At 45.5% G+C, this 19614-nt stretch overlaps 1 protein-coding gene across 1 annotated transcript in view; it reads left to right on the forward strand.

Annotated features, from left to right (window-relative positions):
* The window catches only part of SHISA9 (shisa family member 9), a 229109-nt gene that overhangs the window by 189839 nt on the left and 19656 nt on the right, over positions 1-19614 (forward strand). The window contains exon 3 of the mRNA XM_087728458.1: positions 4220-4375. Within this exon, the coding sequence (XP_087584584.1) occupies positions 4220-4375 (156 nt within the window). The remainder of the gene's footprint in view (positions 1-4219; positions 4376-19614) is intronic.

A 19614-nucleotide genomic window follows, 5' to 3' on the forward strand; every position in this document is an offset into this window, starting at 1 on the left:
TTTCCTAACAGAGAATCAGAACAGCAAGACAAGACTTCTTTTCAGCTGGCAATACTTGTAAATATTTGCTGCCCTTAAAGGCTGGGCCTCCTGGAACTTGAAATTTTAAATGATGACAGCAATAGCCCTTAGACTTATATACTGCTTCACAGTGCTTTACAGCCCTTTCTAAGTGGTTTACAGAGTCAACCTGTTTCCCCCCACAATAATCTGGGCCTTCATTTTACCGACCTCGGAAGGATGGAAAGCTAAGTCAACCCTGAGCTGGTGAAAATCGAACTGCTGGCAGTCGGCAGAATTAGCCTGTAATATTGCATTCTAACCACTGTGCGCCATGGAGGGAGGGAGAGACGGAAGAGAGGGAGGGAGAGAGGGAGGAGAAAAGGAAGAACAATAGCAATAGCACTTAGACTTATATCCCACTTCACTGTGCTTTACAGCCCTTTCTAAATGGTTTACAGAGTCAGCCTGCCTCCCCACAACAATTTGGGTCCTCATTTTACCAACCTTGGAAGGATGGAAGGATGAGTCAACCTTGAGCCGGTGAGACTGCTGAACTCCAGTACTGCATTCTAACCATTGCTCCCTCACCGGCTTAAAGTACTTGTGCATCTTGTCCAGAATGAGCCAAAGAGTACAAGAAGCTAAAATGATCCCATCTAAGTCTTCTAGATACCACAGTGTTCAACCAAAGGGATCAATGAACCTCAGAAGCAGGGGCAACCCCCCCCCCCCCCCATCATCATTTCCCACGATGACTCTCCCGCCGTTGATATCTACGCTATACAGTCTATGACAATGTTTCTCAACCTTGGCCACTTGAAGATGTTTGGACTTCAATTCCCAGAATTCCCCAGCCAGCATTCGCTGGCATCATGGGGCTGCAAAGTGGTCAGGGCCACATCACACACACCTCGGTGGAGCTAAAACCCCTTTAGAGTGTCATTAGCCAGATGGGAAAACAGAATGAGACGCTTTGATTGATGGGGAGCAAACTCTTGCAGAGGCCGCCGTCTTCTCATCTCATGGTTTGACATTGTGGCCTCTAATATGCCATAGCATTTACAACCCCCTCCGATTAATTTCAAGATGTGGCAAGTTTGACATTTGAATGAGGCTTCCACATATTGTGAATGATTCTTATCATTTTTAATTACATCTTCAAGAATGCATACCTAACCATTCGAGATATAACTCTCTCTCTATTTATCTATCCATGTCCACATCCACATCCACATCCACATCCACATCCACATCCACATCCATATCCACCCACCCACCCACCCTATCTATGTATCTATCTATGTATCTATCTATGTATCTATCTATCTATGTATCTATCTATCTATCTATCTATCTATCTATCTATCTATCTATCTATCTATCTATCTATCTATCTACCTACCTACCTACCTACCTACCTACCTACCTACCTACCTACCTACCTACCTTCTTATCTATGTCTATCTACACTATCTACCTACCTACCTACCTACCATCCATCCATCCAACCAATCTACCTAGTTATCTATATGTCTATCTAATCTATCTATCTATCTATCTATCTATCTATCTATCTATCTATCTATCTATCTATCATCTATCTATCTACCTACCTACCTACCCACCTACCTACCTATCATCGATTCATTCATCTAATCTACCGATCTACCTATCATCTATCTATCTATCTATTTATCTACTTATCTATATGTCTATCTGTCTATCTGTCTATCTACTCTATCTAATCTAATCTTCTTTCTATCTATCTATCTATCTATCTATCTATCTATCTATCTATCTATCTATCTACCTACCTACCTACCTACCTACCTACCTACCTACCTACCTACCTATCATCGATTCATCCATCTAATCTACCGATCTACCTATCATCTATCTAATCTACTTATCTATATGTCTAACTGTCTATCTACTCTATCTAATCTAATCTAATCTATCTACCTACCTACCTACCTACCTACCCACCCTATCTATCTATCTATCTATCTATCTATCTATCTATCTATCTATCTACCTACCTACCTACCTAACCTACCTACCTACCTACCTACCTACCTACCTTCCCTCCCACCCACCCACCCACCCACCCACTCACCCTATCTATCTATCTATCTATCTATCTATCTATCTATCTATCTATCTATCTATCTATCTATCCATCCATCCATCCATCCATCCATCCATCCATCCATCCATCCATCCATCCATCCATCTATCTATCTATCTATCTATCTATCTATCGCCCCTCTTGCAAGCATGTTCTACTGGGTAATATCCCTCTGATGCAGACCCCACAAAAACAAGGTGACAATTTCTTCGCTGCCTCCCTCTCTTTAAATATTACGGGGTGAAATTGCAGAGCTGACTTCGAGGATGCCAAACATGGGTGGGGGAAACATCCCTGGATTTAACTTTCTCCCTCCACCCTCTCTTAACTCCCCGACTTGTTTTCTTCCGTTTCTTGTCTCCTTTCCTTTTCTGCTCCCTTTGCAACTGCTTATTTAGTAATAGATTCTGTTTCCTGCTTCTTCCCTCTGTCTCGCCTTACTCTGCACACATAGCCGGCTTTTTGCTTCTCTTGTTGACAATTCCTCCTTCGGGGGCAGAAGCACTCCAGGCTCCACCGAGAGAGAGAAAAACACAGCCAAAAGCAGGCACGCCCCGAGCAGTCATTTCATTTTCGTACTGTTTTTTCTTGCGGGCTCCTAGAAGGGGAACTGAAATGTTCTAAAGAGAGGAGAACAGCAGAGTAGCTGGACGTATAGCCACAATTTTCTTCACAATCCGCTTGCAACTCACGGACACCTTCCGGCTAGTAATCACTTCGAGGTGGATGATTTGACCCATGAGTTACTCTCACTGCAAATGTTTACTAGGAACCTAGAGCTAAATTCATTACGCTCTTGTTAATCCAATGGAATCAGTCTAGATTAGAAGAAGTGTGGGGAGGAAACCCCTATTTTTGCGGTTGTCTGATGAAGACAACCACGTGATAGAAACATTGCATTGTTGGCGATGGCGGCATGAAGATATACAAGCACCTTCCGGCAAATAGCGGTTGTGCATATTAGAGTGAATGCTTTGGGCTGATAGGATTGCTGTATTTTTATGTGCAACTTGCTCAAAGCTGTGGTAGCAAACAAGTGTTTAAAGGCAATACAAAGAAGAGAACAAGCTCCACTCCTTTCTAACACTGATGAGGTTACTCAGTTAGGTAATGAAACATCTGCAAGAAAAAAAAAACCGAGAATATTAACAACTCCGTAATCCTCCTCCTCCTCCTTCTCTCCACAAAAGCCACTCATTTTTAGTGCTGATGATGTTGCCCAGTTAGGTAAGGAAACGTCTGCAGGAAAACGAACAAGCTCAGGGTACCGAATAGCCCACCGTTTAATCTTGAGCTATAAGTATTCTTTTCTAGTGGCACAATAAGGTAAAGGTTCCCCTTGCACATATGTGCTTGTTGTTCCTGACTCTGGGGGGTGGTGCTCATCTCCGTTTCAAAGCCGAAGAGCCAGCGCTGTCCGAAGACATCTCAATGGTCATGTGGCCAGCATGACTCAACACCGAAGGCGCACGGAACACTGTTCCCTTCCCACCCAAGGTGGTCCCTATTTTTCTACTTGCATTTTTTACGCGCTTTCGAACTGCTAGGTTGGCAGAAGCTGGGACACAAGTCACGGGAGCTCACTCCGTTATGCGGCGCTAGGGATTCGAACCACCAAACTGCCTACCTTTCTGATCGACAAGCTCAGCGTCTTAGCCACTGAGCCACCGCGTTCCTCAGTGGTACAATACAATATAAGAAAGAAAGAGAGAGAATGGCATAGTGGCTGGAAGGATGGTCCAGTTTCTTTCATATGGGGCTTGAAACAGAAGGACTCCTTCTGGCGGAGGAGGAGGAGGAGGAGGAGGAGGAGGAGGAGGAGGAGGAGGAGGAGGAGGAGGAGGATAATGATGATGATGATGATGATGAACAGGTTGGAGTCAGCTAAAGGATTGGGTTGTTTGGTGCTTATATCTCACCAATGAAACAGTAGGACAGGGAAATATGAATGGCTATTTGGCATGGACAGTTAATAAACTGGTCTGCACAGGTAATTATGGGTTTACTTGTATTTTGCTTGCTTGCGTAGGCTGAAATCCTATTTCTTTTCAGAAAAGTGACTTCTTCTATTTCCCCTCCCTCCCACAGATGCCACCCAGATGAATAATGTCGTACCGACCTCACCTCTGCTTCCACAACTGGCTCAACCCCATTCCTACCCAAACATGGGACAGATTACAAATCCATATGAGCAGCAGCCTCCGGGAAAGGAGCTGAATAAGTATGCATCTCTAAAAGCAGTAGGTAAGCATAGAGAAATGCAGCTTCCTCTTGACTTTGTGCATGTCATATTGTTGTAGCCAGGGGTGGGTTCTGGCAGGCACTATTGCCGCTTTGCTCGTGTGCGGGCTTCATGTGCATGCGCAGTGCAATTAAAATTGTTCTGTGCATGCACAGAACTGAAAAACAAGATGCCGCCACCTTTGGTGCCACCTGGGGAACTGGTTTGGGGGCGTGGCAAACCACTACTGGTTCAGCCGAACCAGTCCGAACTGGTAGGAACCCACCCCTGGTTGTGGCCCGCTGGCAGAGCTGACAGCAGAGTTGGAGAGTGAGGAGGTTGGGGAGGAACATGGGCCAGTCCTGGGGGCTGAGGAAAGCTCAGATGAGGGCTCTGTGTCGGAGGCAGAGAGGGAGATAGATAGCAGTGAGGCAGAGGAACAGCTGGAGCCTGTTCTCAGTGTGAGCATGTGCAGAGCTGCCAGAGACAAGAACAACTAAAAAAGCAGGGTTGACTTGGGAGTAAAGCCACACCTTGAAGGTGATTGGCCCCTCCCATAGGAAACAAAAGGGGAGTGAATGGGGGAGGGGGCTTTTGCAGAAAAGAATTCATTCATTTGGTTCTGTCGGTGATTATAAGAGACTCTGTGTCAAGTTTTGCCTTGCCCTGCGTTTGGAACGAGTTATTTGGCCACTTGCCAAATGAGATAAGGTTTGTATTTGATAAACAACCTTCTGAAACTCCTGGTCCCGACAAAATCCCTTTTATAATTTACTGTGAATTCTGCTCATTCACACCTAGCAAAGTCTTTCAAGGGAGGATTTACAGTCACAGACCTGATCTGGCTTGGAGAGCTGCCAGGCCCATATCTGCAAAACTTGGCAAGGAGTCTCCGAGAGTCACCAACCAATTAAGCGAACTAATTGTGTCCTGCAAACTCCACTCCCCTGTCGCTCCTCTTTTATTTCCTCTAAGAGGGGCCATTCACTGTCCACCTGTTGCCTTACCCTCAAGTCAACCTTTGTTGTTAGCTGTTCCCTTCATCTGGCAACTCTGTGCATGCGCACACTGGGAACAGGCTCCCGCTGTTCTTCTGCCTCACTGATGTCTGACTCTGAAGGCAGCTGAGAACTGTCAGGCGACTCTGTCCCTCTCTCTGCCTCTGACACAGAGCCCTCATCAGAGCCTTCCCCAGACTCCAGGACTGGCCCATGTTCCTTCCCAACCTCCCCCTTGTCCGAATCTGCTGTCAGCTCCGCTGGCGGGCCGCAACAGAGAGCACCTAGGATCCCTCATTTCAACCAAGAGCTACAAATATTCTCTTTTTAAAGTGACTTTTGCATCGCAGTTGGACAGCAAGCGAGCAAAATGACTAAATGAGCAGCCGCTACATGAGACCTTCAGTACCTTGGACAGTGCTAATGGGTCTGGGTGTAACATGTGCTCACTAGCAGAGATGCCCTTTCAAGCAAAAGTCTGGAAATGAGAGATATTTTGGCTCTATTTGCCCAACGTGCTTGACTCAAGCATAAGTGTTGTAGACTCCCCAAACCCAATTAATTCCACCAGTCTCTCTCCAGTGAAGTAGTCATTGCTGTGTGGTGCCATACGAAGGTGGCAAAGTGGCAAAATGGGCATGGGTGCCTGATGCCATCCTTTGCAAGTCTAATTGAAGTAGTATTTTTAAACGATCCCCCCTTTTTTTGGAAAGAAAAGAAGTGGGAAGTGAAGCCCTATATTCCCCAGAATACGAGCAGCTGTGGGTACTAAAAATATAGTTATTGGCCAAACCTCCCCGGTTATCCTGGAATATCTCTTGCGAGTAGAGGAAGGTGTTTTCACTAGGAGAGCTGGGAGCTGGCTGGTGTCATGCAAACGGCCCTAGGAAAAGGGGGAAGGGTTTAATGTTCTAAATAATTCTAATAATTTTACCCCTTCTAGAGGTGGATGTTGACCAGGATATCATTGTCCCGAATATAGAAGCAGAGGCATTATTCCAGCAAAAAATTTAAAACAAGTAAATCATTAAGGGAGACAGTTTGGGGTAAGGGTCAAGGGGCTGGCAGAGAAACGAGGAGAACATTGGTTCTAGACCTCCCTTGGGCATGGAAGCCAGCTGGGTGAATTTGGGCCAGTTTCTCTCAGCTCTATCTAGAGTTGATGTTGGGGGGGAAACAGGAAGGTGGAGTATTAGGTATATCACTCTCATGAGTGGGGTTTGTGTGTGTGTAGATAGTAGGTAATAGGTAATAGATGGTAGGTAGGTAGGTAGGTAGGTAGGTAGGTAGGTAGGTAGGTAGGTAGGTAGATGTGTATATGTATGCATGCATGCATGTATGTATGGATGGATGGATGTAGGTAGGTAGAGAGATAGATAGAGAGAACTATCTTAAATGTATGTATCCATCCATCCATCCATCCATCCATCCATCCATCCATCCATCCATAATAGATAGATAGATAGATGATAGATAGATAGATAGATAGATAGATAGATAGATAGATAGATAGATGATAGAATCCTCGTAAATGTTAAATGTTTAAATGTAGATGATAATGAAGAGAACCATCTTAAGTGTGTGTATCCATCCATAATAGATAGATAGATAGGATAGATAGATAGATAGATAGATAGATATAGATAGATAGATAGACAGAGAGAGGGAGAGAGAGAGAGAGAGAGGTAGATGGTAGGTAGGTAGGAGAGAGAGAGAGAGAGAGAGAGAGAGAGAGAGAGAGAGAGAGAGAGAGAGAGAGAGAGAGAGAGAGAGAGAAGAAGAGAGAGAGAGAGAGAAGCTGACAGGCTTCCTTTTCATATAATTCCTGCATTTTGGGAAGTTTTGGTTCTCAAAGAGTTCTATTAAGAGTTCTATTAAGAGTTCTAGGACAAGCTGTGAAAAAATAATCCAAAATCCAAAATTGAAGACTGGATTCAGGCTATAAAAAAGCTGAGTTGAGTAGGTCATTAGGCTCAAACTATTAGGGTGCCCTGAATTCTATTTCAGGCTCTCCTCCAGTTTGATCCTGATAGGTGAATATATATTTCCATAAGTCTACCCGTTGGGGGATAAAAAGCAAGGGAAGAGAGAAGAATGAAAAATTGAAGGCAAGTTTGTCTTCCAGCCACCTCTGGAGGATCAAGGGCCTCTACTTGATTTTCACAATGCTTTGTCCAACCAATTTAGAACATGTGGGGGGGGGGAACCTTCACCTTTAAGCAAATTAACGCTCTGCATTCCTCAGGACTATGGGATGCAGTGGCTCAGTGGCTGAGCTTGTCGATCAGAAAGGTCAGCAGTTCGGCGGTTCGAATCCCTAGCACCGCGTAACGGAGTGAGCTCCCGTTACTTCTCCCAGCTTCTGCCAACCTAGCAGTTCGAAAGCGTGTAAAAAATGCAAGTAGAAAAATAGGAACCACCTTTAGGTGGGAAGGCAACAGCACTCCATGCGTCTTCGGCATTGAGTCATGCCGGCCACATGACCACGGAGACGTCTTCGGGCAGCGCTGGCTCTTCGACTTAGAAACGGAGATGAGCACCGCCTCCTAGAGTCGGGAACGGCGAGGGGAACCTTTACCTTTCGCTTTATTCCTCAGGACTGGCACAGCTTGGGAGTCCAGGAGCATGCAAATAGAAAGCATTAGGTTCAGGGAATCTCAGAGGAGGTACCAAGAGAGGGAGAGAGATTGTTGTTAATTAATGAGGATGCTAAAAGTGGCTAGAGCACCTGTTTCAGCTCCCAGAGGGAGGTCAGAGCTGAAAGGCTATTATATGTCTCAGATTTAAATACAATGAGAGGTTTTATGGTGGATGCATCCCAAAGAACAAAAGAAAGACCCCTGTTCCTCCCCAGGCCTCTAATTTCACCTCGTAATTAGCTGAAGCTCTAAGAATTCATGCGAAATAACTCAAGGCCTTTCGAGAAGGCTTTCTTCAAGGGAGATGTGAACACTTGCTCCGCCTAACGCCATGATGGCAAAATTATGGCACAAAGTGGCACACAGTTGCAGGAACTGGATATGTCTAGTTTAATGAAAAGGACTAGGGGAGACATGATAGCCGTAATGTTTCTAATATTTCAGGGGCTGCCACAAAGAAGGAGAAGTCGAGCCGAGGTGGCGCAGTGGGTAGAGTGCAGTACTGCAGGCCACTTCAGCTGACTGCTAGTTCAGCAGTTCAGCAGTTCAAATCTCACCGGCTCAGGGTTGACTCAGCCTTCCATCCTTCCGAGGTGGGTAAAATGAGGACCCAGATTGTGGGGGCGATATGCTGACTCTGTAAACCGCTTAGAGAGGGCTGAAAGCCCTATGAAGCGGTATATAAGTCTAACTGCTATTGCTATTGCTAAGTCAAACTATTCTCCAAAGCACCTGAGGGTGGAACAAGAAGCAATGGGTGGAAACTAATCAAGGAGAGAAGCAACCTAGAACTAAGGAGAAATTTCCTGATAGTTAGAACAATTAATCAGTGGAACAACTTCCTCCAGAAGTTGTGAATGCTCCAACACTGGACGATTTTAAGAAGAGATTGGACAACCATTTGTCTGAAGTGGTGTAGGCCTCTTGCTTGACCAGGGGGTTGGACTAGATGACCTCCTGGGTACCTTCCAACTCTGTTTATTCCAAAATCATACTAGGAAACTAAATGAAACAATTTAAATTGTAAAAATACAAGCAACGTGGTTATAGTCATAAGCGGGAGGAGATAGATAATTAGGAAGGATGAGAAGAAGACGAATAGTAAGACAGTCTTAGTAAGTAGTTTGACAGTGTGGTGGGAATTAGTTGTTTAGCAGAGTGATAGCATGCGGGGAGGGGGGGGACTGTCCGTGTGTCTAGTTGCTCTGTGTGCAAAGCTCTATTACGTGCTCTAGAACTTGAGCTTCACAACTTCTCATTTGCTTGAAACCACAAAAGTGAGTGAAGGGAGGGCTCTGTGAAGACAGACACATTGTCTCCAAGACTGGGACATGTACAGAGGCCTTTTCTACAGGGAAGTATCTTATTGTGGGGTCATTGGTGCTCTCCGAGCTCGGTGGTTTTGTTGCAGATGTTTCATTACCCAACTAGGTAATGTCATCAATGTTAGAAGGGAGAGTGGTTTGCTCTCTGTTTATACACAACTGGCTTGCCCTGTCGGTGTTGGTGAGATTGTTCTTGGTGGTTCCCTGATTAGGAAGTTGTTTGTCTGAGTTGGGGATTCCTTGATTGTTGTCTAAGATATTGTTTAAGACTTGGTTGTTGTATATAAACAGAGAGCAAACCCCACTCCCTTCTAGCACTGATGATATTACCTAGTTGGGTAATCTGCAATAAAACAACCAAGCTCAGAGAGCACCAATGAGGAGATCATCCTCCTCCTCCTCCTCCCCTCCTCCTCCTCCTCCCCCCCATCACCACTGCCATTACCACATACCCTACTCCCTTCTAGCACTGATGACATTACCTAGTTGGGTAATGAAACATCTGCAATAAAACAGCCAAGCTCAGAGAACACCAATGAGGAGATCCTCCTCCTCCTCCTCCTCCCCCTCCCTCCTCCTCCTCCCCCCCATCACCACCTCCATTACCACATACCCTACTCCCTTCTAGCACTGATGACATTACCTAGTTGGGTAATGAAACATCTGCAATAAAACAGCTAAGCTCAGAGAACACCAATGACCAGATCATCATCATCATCATCATCATCATCATCATCATCATCATCATCATCCCCCCTCCCCATCACCATCGCCATTACCACATACCCTGCTCCCTTCTAGCACTGATGACATTACCTAGTTGGGTAATGAAACATCTGCAATAAAAGTGCCAAGCTCAGAGAACACCAATGACCAGATCCTTCTCCTCCTCCCCCTCCTCCTCCTCCTCCCCCCTCCCCATCACCACAACCATTACCACATACCCTGCTCCCTTCTAGCACTGTGACATTACCTAGTTGGGTAATGAAACATCTGCAATAAAACAGCCAAGCTCAGAGAACACCAATGACCAGATCCTCCTCCTCCTCCTCCTCCTCCCTCCTCCTCCTCCTCCTCCTCCTCTTCCTCCTCCTCCTCCTCCCCTCCCATCACCACAAGCATTACCACATACCCTACTCCCTTCTAGCACTGATGACATTCCCTAGTTGGTTCATGAAATGCCTGTCTGATTGTTGACAGATGTTTCATGACCCAACTATATGGATCTCTCTCTCTCTCTCTCTCTCTCTCTCTCTCTCTCTCTCTCTCTCTCTCTCTCTCTCTCTCTCTCTCTCTCTCTCTCTCTCTCTTCTCTCTCTTCTCTCTCTCTCTCTCTCTCTCTCTAAAGATTATGCGACTTTCTGTTGGTTGGGAACATGAGCGAAGATGGATAAACGTGTGTTTGCGAATACTCCCATGAACAAGACAAAGGCTTGTGGCTGTTATGAAGGTGCCACCTGTGATGACGGGGCCATTAATTAGGGGAAATCTATTTGCTATCCAAGAGCAGCCGATTTCAACACAGGATGTGTTGTTGTTTTTCTCCTCGTAGCACGAGGAAATTTTCCCTGCCTTGCAACCCGTGACTTCTCCAGCACAGAAGGAAGACAAATAACTAATTGTAGTACGGTTCTCCCAGGAGATTGTTAAGAGAAAATAACAAGCTAAAAGTCAGATTTTCAGGCTTCTCTTCACAATAGTGTATCTGTGGTCTCTCGGGGGCTTCTGCAGAACTTTGTTATTCATGTAGAAAAATTGCTGAATGTGGCCGTTTCTTTCCCCCCCTCCCCCACCTTCTTATTAACCAACTTATATAATACAATAGCAGAGTTGGAAGGGACCTTGGAGGTCTTCTAGTCCAACCCCCTGCCTAGGCAGGAAACCCCATACCGTTTCAGACAAATGGCTCTCCAACATCTTCTTAAAGACTTCCAGTGTTGGGGCATTCACAACTTCTTGATTAATTTCCACCCATTGCTTCTTGTTCTGCCCTCAGGTGCGTTGGAGAATAGTTTGAATAGTCCCTCTTCTTTGTGGCAGCCCCTGAAATATTGGAAGCCTGCTATCATGTCTCCCCTAGCCTTCTTTCTATTAAACTAGACATACCCAGTTCCTGCAACCGTTCTTCATATGTTTTAGCCTCCAGTCCCCTAATCCTCTTTGTTGCACTTCTCTGCACTCTTTCTAGAGTCTCAACATCTTTTCTACATCGTGGCGACCAAAACTGAATGCAGGATTCCAACTTGGGGCAGTTGGGTTTTTTTGCTCTCGTATTTCCACGGTCCTCCTCATTCATGTGCCCGGGATGTGAGCAGAGCAAAGCTGAATTCAATTATTATTAATTAGATAGATAGATAGATAGATAGATAGATAGATAGATAGATAGATAGATAGATAGATAAGAGAGAGAGAGAAGAGAGAGAGAAGAGAGAGAGAGAGAGAGAGAGAGAGAGAGACTGGTCCAAGGCCACCAGTTGACTTTGAACCTAACGCAGGATTAGAACTTATGGTCTCCCTCCCAATGCCCTAATTCCTACCCAAACAGACTCTCTCCTTTGGCTTTACTTTCCAGAGAATTACAAAGGGGTGGACATACTTCCGTTAGCCCCATTCCTTCTGTGGGCTGAGCAATCTCTCCTCATTATTCTCATCACCCATTACAGAATCCTTGTGTGGGAGTCACTTGCCGGGTGTGACTGCATCCAAGGGAAAGGTTTTCCATGAGAGCAACTAAACCCATTCAAGAGTAAGAGTAAAAGGATTACTCTTATCTCCAAAGCACCAGGGCCTTGTTGAGCGATAAACCAATTCCTCTGGTCAGCCATGTTGTACACACAGGAATGAGAGATTAACGGGAGGCAGATTCTGGTATTCTAGTGCTGATACTGTGGAAGGCTTTGTGTATACAGGAACTTTGAAGGTTTTTGACCTCCTCCGGTCTCCACAGAGGGAGATCCAGTCTAGAAACAAGGAGGAATTTCTTGACAGCAGCAACTATTAAATAACCAGGAGCTTGCCTCCTGGAGTTATGGGCGTACCATCGCTGCAAGTTTTCAAGAAAAGAAATGCAAGGAAACAGCCAAACGTATAGGTCCCCATTTTAAGAAAACACTGAACACCCATTTGTCCAGGCTGGTGTAAAGCAGGGGTCAGCAACCTGTGGCTCTGGAGCCGCATGTGGCTCTTTCATCCCTCTGCTGTGGCTCCCTGACACCGGCCAGCTCCACAATTGATAGGGCTTTTGGTAAGGACAGGTAGAGAAAAAAGGATGCTGCGCTAGGAGGAAGACTCTATGGTGGGGGAACCGGACTTCTGGTCAGCAGAGGAAAAAGGATGCTGCGCTAGGAGAAAGACTCTATGGTGGGGGAACCGGACTTCTGGTCAGCAGAGGAAAAAGGATGCTGCGCTAGGAGGAAGACTCTATGGTGGGGGAACCGGACTTCTGGTCAGCAGAGGAAAAAGGATGCTGCGCTAGGAGGAAGACTCTATGGAGGGGGAACCGGACTTCTGGTCAGCAGAGGAAAAAGGACACCGCGCTAGGAGGAGACTCTATGGTGGGGGAACTGGACTTCTGGTCGGCTTCAGAATTGAATGGGGGGGGGCTTCCGGTTAGGACCTTTGTGGCTCTTTGAGTGTTTAAGGTTGCCGATCCTTGGCATAGGGCTTCCTGCCTGAGCAGAGGGTTGGACTAGAAGACCTCCAAGATTCCTTCCAGCCCTATGAATCTATGATACAGAACACCCATTTTGCCTCCCCTGCCTCTCAAAATGACACAAATGGGAAATGCCTACATTGGTGACTTAAGGGAAAACGTAATTATAATGAAAGTGGGGGTTCCTCAATTCGTTGAAAGGCATTTGATGCCTTCATGCGTTACTGTAAAAATATTAGCTTGATCCTGTGTTAATCCTGGTGATTTCCTCTTTGTCTCTGCTTCATACTTTAGGAGACACACCACTGGGGTATCCCTTATCATCAGTGGATTTCCTTGCCTTATTCCAGGATCATGAATTAATTATTGCACGCATCTATCAGCAGTTGACCTAAAACTGCAAATGAAATATTGGCTGCCTTCATTTGGCTTAGATGGATATTTCACGTATTATTTCCAGGGGGAAATAAGCACATTGTTCCATTAATCCTATCAGGTTTAGTTCTGCCCCCCACCCCCAAACAGAGATGCACTTATGAGGAATTGAATTAACTTCTGCCCTTGTCCACTAATGCTCAGTTTCATGTGAACATTGATTTAAATCGGGATGTCCAACCTTGGCAACTTCAACTCCTAGCGTGGCTGATTGTGGAATTCTGGGACTTGAAGTCCACAAGTCTTAAAGTTGTCAAGGTTAGACACCCCCCCCCCCCCCGATTTAAAGGTTAGGTGTCTCTCTCGACAGCTGTCATCAAGTGAAAAGTCCTAGAAGGTCCCCATACAGTAGACCTCTCTGGGCACTCTTGTCTCTGTAGCTTTTGGGGATTTCATATTTTGTAGCCGTAGACCAGTTCGAAGGCCGGATGCATCATGTACAGGCCACACCCACCCCAGCTCTGTGAAGGGGAAAGACATCGCGAAATGTCACATGATGGCAACGTGATGCAGCCAGTTTGACACCAGTGCCACAGACAGATGAAAAAAAGAAGCAGAAGGGAGTGGTAGACTCCTATTGTGCCAAATCATTATTTTTTTTAATGATTGCGAAGGGAAAATGAATGATAAATACAGGATTTGGATAGAGAAATGGTAGCTTCCTTTCAGGGACCTGTCAATCGGTTGATTGGTAAACCTACTTATTCAACATTGTAGGGAAGGCTGGAGGGGGGAGGGGGGAGGGAGGGATATATATCAGGTTTGACGAGAGGTGTTAGATTTTAATGTAATTTTTTTCCACATGTATACTGTCTTCTCTTAATTTTTTTCTTTAAAACTAGGATATGTTAAGTATATTGATATGGAAGCGGAAATACACCAATGAGAGGAAGAGTGGGAAACAGAAGGGAGAAGAAAGATGGGAAGAGAAGGATAGGAGAGAGGGTATGGGGGGAAGATGAGAAGGATGAGGAGGAGGAGGAGTGGAATGTAGAGGGAGGAGAAGGAGAAAGGAAGGGGAAGTAGAGTAGGAAAGGATGATGGAGGGAAGATGGGAAGTAGGAGAGAGGTAGAAGAAAGAGGTGTATGGAGAGCAGAAGAGCTAATAATGGGTTTTTATTTTTGGGGGCGTTGATGACAAGAGGAACTGATGTAATCACTATTTAATACTATATGATACTGGCTATGTATAGTATACATGTGATTGTATGTTATGAAAATGGAAATAAAAAATATGTTTAAAAGGGAAAAAAAACATTGTAGGGGATAAATCTTATCATGGTCTTTGACCAAGATAGCAATAGCACTGTACCACTTAGACTTATATACCGCTTCATAGAAAGGAAAAAGAAGGAAAGAGGGGAAGGGAGAAGGAAGGAAAGAAGGAAGGAGGAAGGGAGAAAGGAAGGAAAGTTATAATGAGAGTGAGGGAGGGTCACAGGGAAATCATGCTTTAGCACTTGGCCACCACAGTAGTGGTGGGTTGCCGGAGGTACGCCCTGGTACAGACATACCGGAGCCTGCCCAGAGTACCGGATACCATTCCGATATGGTGCTCCAGATGGCCCACCCACTGGCCCGAGCTCCTTACCAGTCTTTTAAATTTTCGGCGCTTCCGCGCGCACACACAGCATGCACAGCACCTGCGCGATGCTCTGCTGGGCAGCTGGAGCATCACCGAGGCTAGTGGAAGTGGTAAGACACATGCGCACACTGCGGGCATGCACACTGTGAGCATCCATGTGGACGACGACGGCCCGTTCCAACCGTACCAGTTGGAATGGGATCCGGAACCCACCATTGCACCACAGGTGCCCCCGACACAAGTTCCACCCACCATGGCCACCCCCCCTGGCCCTCCGACATCAAAGACAACCCTGATGAGGCTTTCAATGAAATTGAATTTTACACCCCTGGTCTAAAATCATTCAAAAGTCGTGTCAGAAACCTGAGAGCTCCATGCTTTTCTACCCGCGCTGAAGATTTCTGGATATTCCTGACATGGAGGAGCCGAGGTGGCGCAGTGGTTAAATGCAGCACTGCAGGCTACTTCAGCTGACTGCAGTTCTGCAGTTCGGCTGTTCAAATCTCGCCGGCTCAGGGTTGACTCAGCCTTCCATCCTTCCGAGGTGGGTAAAATGAGGACCCGGATTGTTGTTGGGGGCAATATGCTGACTCTGTAAACCGCTTAGAGAGGGCTGAAAGCCCTATGAAGCGGTATATAAGTCTAACTTCTATTGCTATTGCTATGTCCACCAGTTCTCTGTGGCTGCCCCGGCCCTTTGGAACGAGCTCCCCGTGGAGATTCGGACCCTCTCCACCCTTCAGGCCTTCCGGACAGCCATGAAGACCTGGCTGTCCCAGCAAGCCTGGGGTTGAGTTCCCCCCACTACTCGAATTTGCTGTGTCTGTTGTGCTTTTAAACTGTTCGTATTGTCTGATTGTCTTTGTCTTACTTTTTGTAATTTCCCCTCCCTTGGCTTTGTTCAGCCGCCCTGAGTCCCTTCGGGGAATAGGGCGGCCTACAAATTGAATAAACTCCAACTCCAAACTCCAAAATATAGGAAGGAGAAACCCCGCTACTTTAAAGCAATTCAGAGAGTTTCCATTCAAGGCTTCCTCAGCGCTAGACTTCTGCCTGCACAATGTTCTCCATGTTGTGCCAAACAATTTCCTTTCATGACTAAAATGTTCTTTCTGACTCAATCAAAAGCTGTAAAAGGTGGGATATGCAGCTCCCTGGCACTGAAGAGCCCGCTGTCTCCCTGACAGCCAGAATGTCTCCTTAATGGATCTTAGTAGCAGAGAGACAACTTTTTAATGTGCAGTTTCAGCACATATCAGCACGAACATCTCACTAAGTGCTTGGCGAGTGAGTTCAAGTTCCTTCCCTGCAGACAATGGTGCATTGAAACTATGGGACCTGTTGGATTCCCCCCCCGCCCAAATACTTAGGTAAAGGTAAAGGCTCCCCTTGCACATATGTGTTAGTTGTTCCCAACTCTAGGGGGTGGTGCTCATCTCATTTCAAAGCCAGTGCTGTCCGAAGACATCCCTGTGGTCATGTGGCCGGCATGACTAAACGCCGAAGGCGCACGGAACCCTGTTACCTTCCCACCAAAGTGGTGAGAGAGCAAGAGAGCGCAATTTGTTCTCAGACATGGAAGGAGACTGGACTTCCATGGTGTAGGCACTGCTTGGGTGGGGGGGTTGGACTAGATGACCTACAAGGTCCCTCCCAGCTCTGTTAATCTGTATGGATAGATGAACTGTAGAACATAGAACATAAGACTGAGAAGGACCTGGGAGCTCAAGGCAGGCATGTCACGTGACCCGTCAAAACCACGCTCGACTAAACCGCGCCCGACTAAACCGCGGCACTGACATCATCAACAGGGCGACAACAGCCAGCGCGGAGAAAGAAGGGCGCTTTAAATAGCGCTTTGAAAGCAAGCCGATTCAACTTAAGGTAAGGGTTAGCTTTAGGGTTAGGTTAAGGGTTAGGGTTAGGGTTAGGGTTAGGGTTAGGGTTAGGGTTAGGGTTAGGTTAAGGGTTAGGGTTAGGGTTAGGGTTAGGGTTAGGGTTAGGTTAAGGGTTAGGGTTAGGGTTAGGGTTAGGGTTAGGGTTAGGGTTAGGGTTAGGGTAAGGGTTAGGGTTAGGGTTAGGGTTAGGTTTAGGGTTAGGGTTAGGTTAAGGGTTAGGGTTAGGGTTAGGGTTAGGGTTAGGTTAAGGGTTAGGGTTAGGGTTAGGGTTAGGGTTAGGTTAAGGGTTAGGGTTAGGGTTAGGGTTAGGGTTAGGGTTAGGGTTAGGGTTAGGGTTAGGGTTAGGTTAAGGGTTAGGGTTAGGGTTAGGTTAAGGGTTAGGGTTAGGGTTAGGGTAAGGGTTAGGGTTAGGTTAAGGGTTAGGGTTAGGGTTAGGGTTAGGTTTAGGGTTAGGTTTAGGGTTAGGTTTAGGGTTTAGGTTTAGGTTTAGGGTTAGGTTTAGGATTAGGATTAGGTTTAGGGGGGTTAGGTTTAGGTTTAGGTGTTAATTTTAGGTTTAGGGTTTATAGCGTGCTTCTGTCTCCGCGCTGTTGTCGCCCTGTTGATGACGTCAGCGACGCGGTTTAGTCAGGCACGGTTTAGTCGAGCGCGGTTTTGTGGTGGAACCGGCATGTCATATACGAGTCAAATAGTTCTGCAGTCTATTTTTGACAGACTGAACCCACAGTCACCGAGACTGACATATTTGCTGGAGTTTTTGTGCCTTTGTTTATTTCCAGTTCATTTACATTTCCCTTCCTTTTCTAAGGCTGCAGATTTGTTTTCAAACAAACGAAGCACTGAATTGAATGAGACTTGTGGGATCCGTTTCTACTTGTTTTGAAATGAGCACACCCAGCTGAGGAAAAAAATAAAATAACACAGAATACCTATTTATACCCATTCTTTATATTTTGGGTGGCAAGGACCGGGCAGATTGCCAGAGTGACTTTTGGCATTATTTCCCTTAACGGCAGGGGTCTGATGACACAATAGACACATTCACAGAAGACACTTAAGCGAGTCAGGTTAAGACCAAGAGAAATGAAGTTTGGTTATGGTGGATCTGGATTTTTCTTCTTTTTTATGGCTTTAGGATTGTGTCATTTTGTGTGGCTCAGTGTGTTTGGTTAGTCTATCCTTCAGTATTATGGTTCGTTGCACAGTCAGCCACATGTTCAGACTGGATTTGACACTTTTATCTATCTATCAAGGCCTGGGATAGGCAGATGTTGTTTGATGATCTTACAGGTAACACCAGGTTGTAAGCTATTCCATGAAAAGCTGCCTTTTGCAATTGACTGAATGTGATTTTGTCAATGCCAATGGTATTCAGGTAGTAGTAGTAGTAGTGGTGGTGGTGGTGGTGGTGGTGGTAGTGGTGGTGGTGGTGGTAGTAGTAGTAGTAGTAGTAGTAGTAGTAGTAGTAGTAGTAATTGTTCTTTATTCATTAAACATGAAACTCAGCAGTGGTGGGATTCAAATAATTTAACAACCGGTTCTCTGCCCTAATGACCAGCTGGGGTAGGCGTGACTCGGTGGTCATGTGACTGTGTGGGCATGGCCAACTCAACATCACTCAGGTTGATGGGCGCTTCGCCTGAGCTGTTACAAAATAATAAGGGTTAACCGGAGAGACAGTTTCTGTAAGCAGAGCAATACAGATTAGGCTAGAAACAACACCAGAATGTTTCCTTCCTGCCTTCCTTACAGGATTAGCCCTGGAAAGTGGGGGAAAAACAAAAGGAGATTTCTTCCAACAACCGGTTCTTCCAACTGCTTAGAAAGTTAACAACCGATTCTCCTGGATAGGTGCTGGCTGACTGAATCCCACCACTGAAAGTCAATTGAACATTCAAAAATGGATCACATATACCATTGACTAATGCTAATGTTTGATATGGTTTGTTGCCAGCATCCTAGATATTATTATTATGATTGTTGTTGTTGTTGTTGTTATTGTTGTTGTTGTTATTTGGTTAATCTTAGGTGAGATTCACAGCCTTTGGGGCTGGTTGGTAGCGCAACAGCTTGAGTCCTAACCAAGGACCTAGGAACTGTTAAGGTAACATCGGAGGATATAAGCTGTTCCAAATAGGGTGGTTTTTTGTAGAGTCAGAATGTTCAAGTCCAATAAATTTAGAATTTCCAAATAGCGAGGTAGCCCTTTAGGTATTGCTCCAAGGGCTCCAATTACAATCAGGACAACACACAATTTCTTTTTCCACAGTCGCTCAACTTCAATTTGCAAGTCCCGGTACTTTGTGATTTTTTTTCTTGCTGCTTATCTTCAATTCGTGCATCACCATTCGTGCAATGTCAATGAACCAAACTATTATGATTGTTGTTGTTGTTGTTGTTATTGTCGTCATCATCATCATTATCATCATCATCATCATCATCATCATCATCAATTTCATTAAACATGAAATTCAGTTAACTGAACATTCAAAAATGCACCACAAATACGGACCATTGACTGGTGCTAATGGTTGATACGGGTTGCTGCCAGCATCCTAGGTATCAACCAAATACCTTCTTAAGATATACAATGTTCCGAGTAGCACAGTTTTTTGCAATTCCGCTGGTGTTATTGCAGGAAGCTGCAATTTGTTGATGTATCTTATAAAATTCTTGGACATGGTGCCAAGTGCCTCAATGACTATGGGTATCATTGTTACATGTTTCATC

This window comes from Thamnophis sirtalis, unplaced genomic scaffold (genome assembly GCF_051295495.1).
Source record: "Thamnophis sirtalis isolate CommonGarterSnake01/CBP01778 unplaced genomic scaffold, rThaSir2_p1.2 scaffold_14, whole genome shotgun sequence".
NCBI classification, from domain to species: Eukaryota; Metazoa; Chordata; class Lepidosauria; order Squamata; family Natricidae; genus Thamnophis; species Thamnophis sirtalis.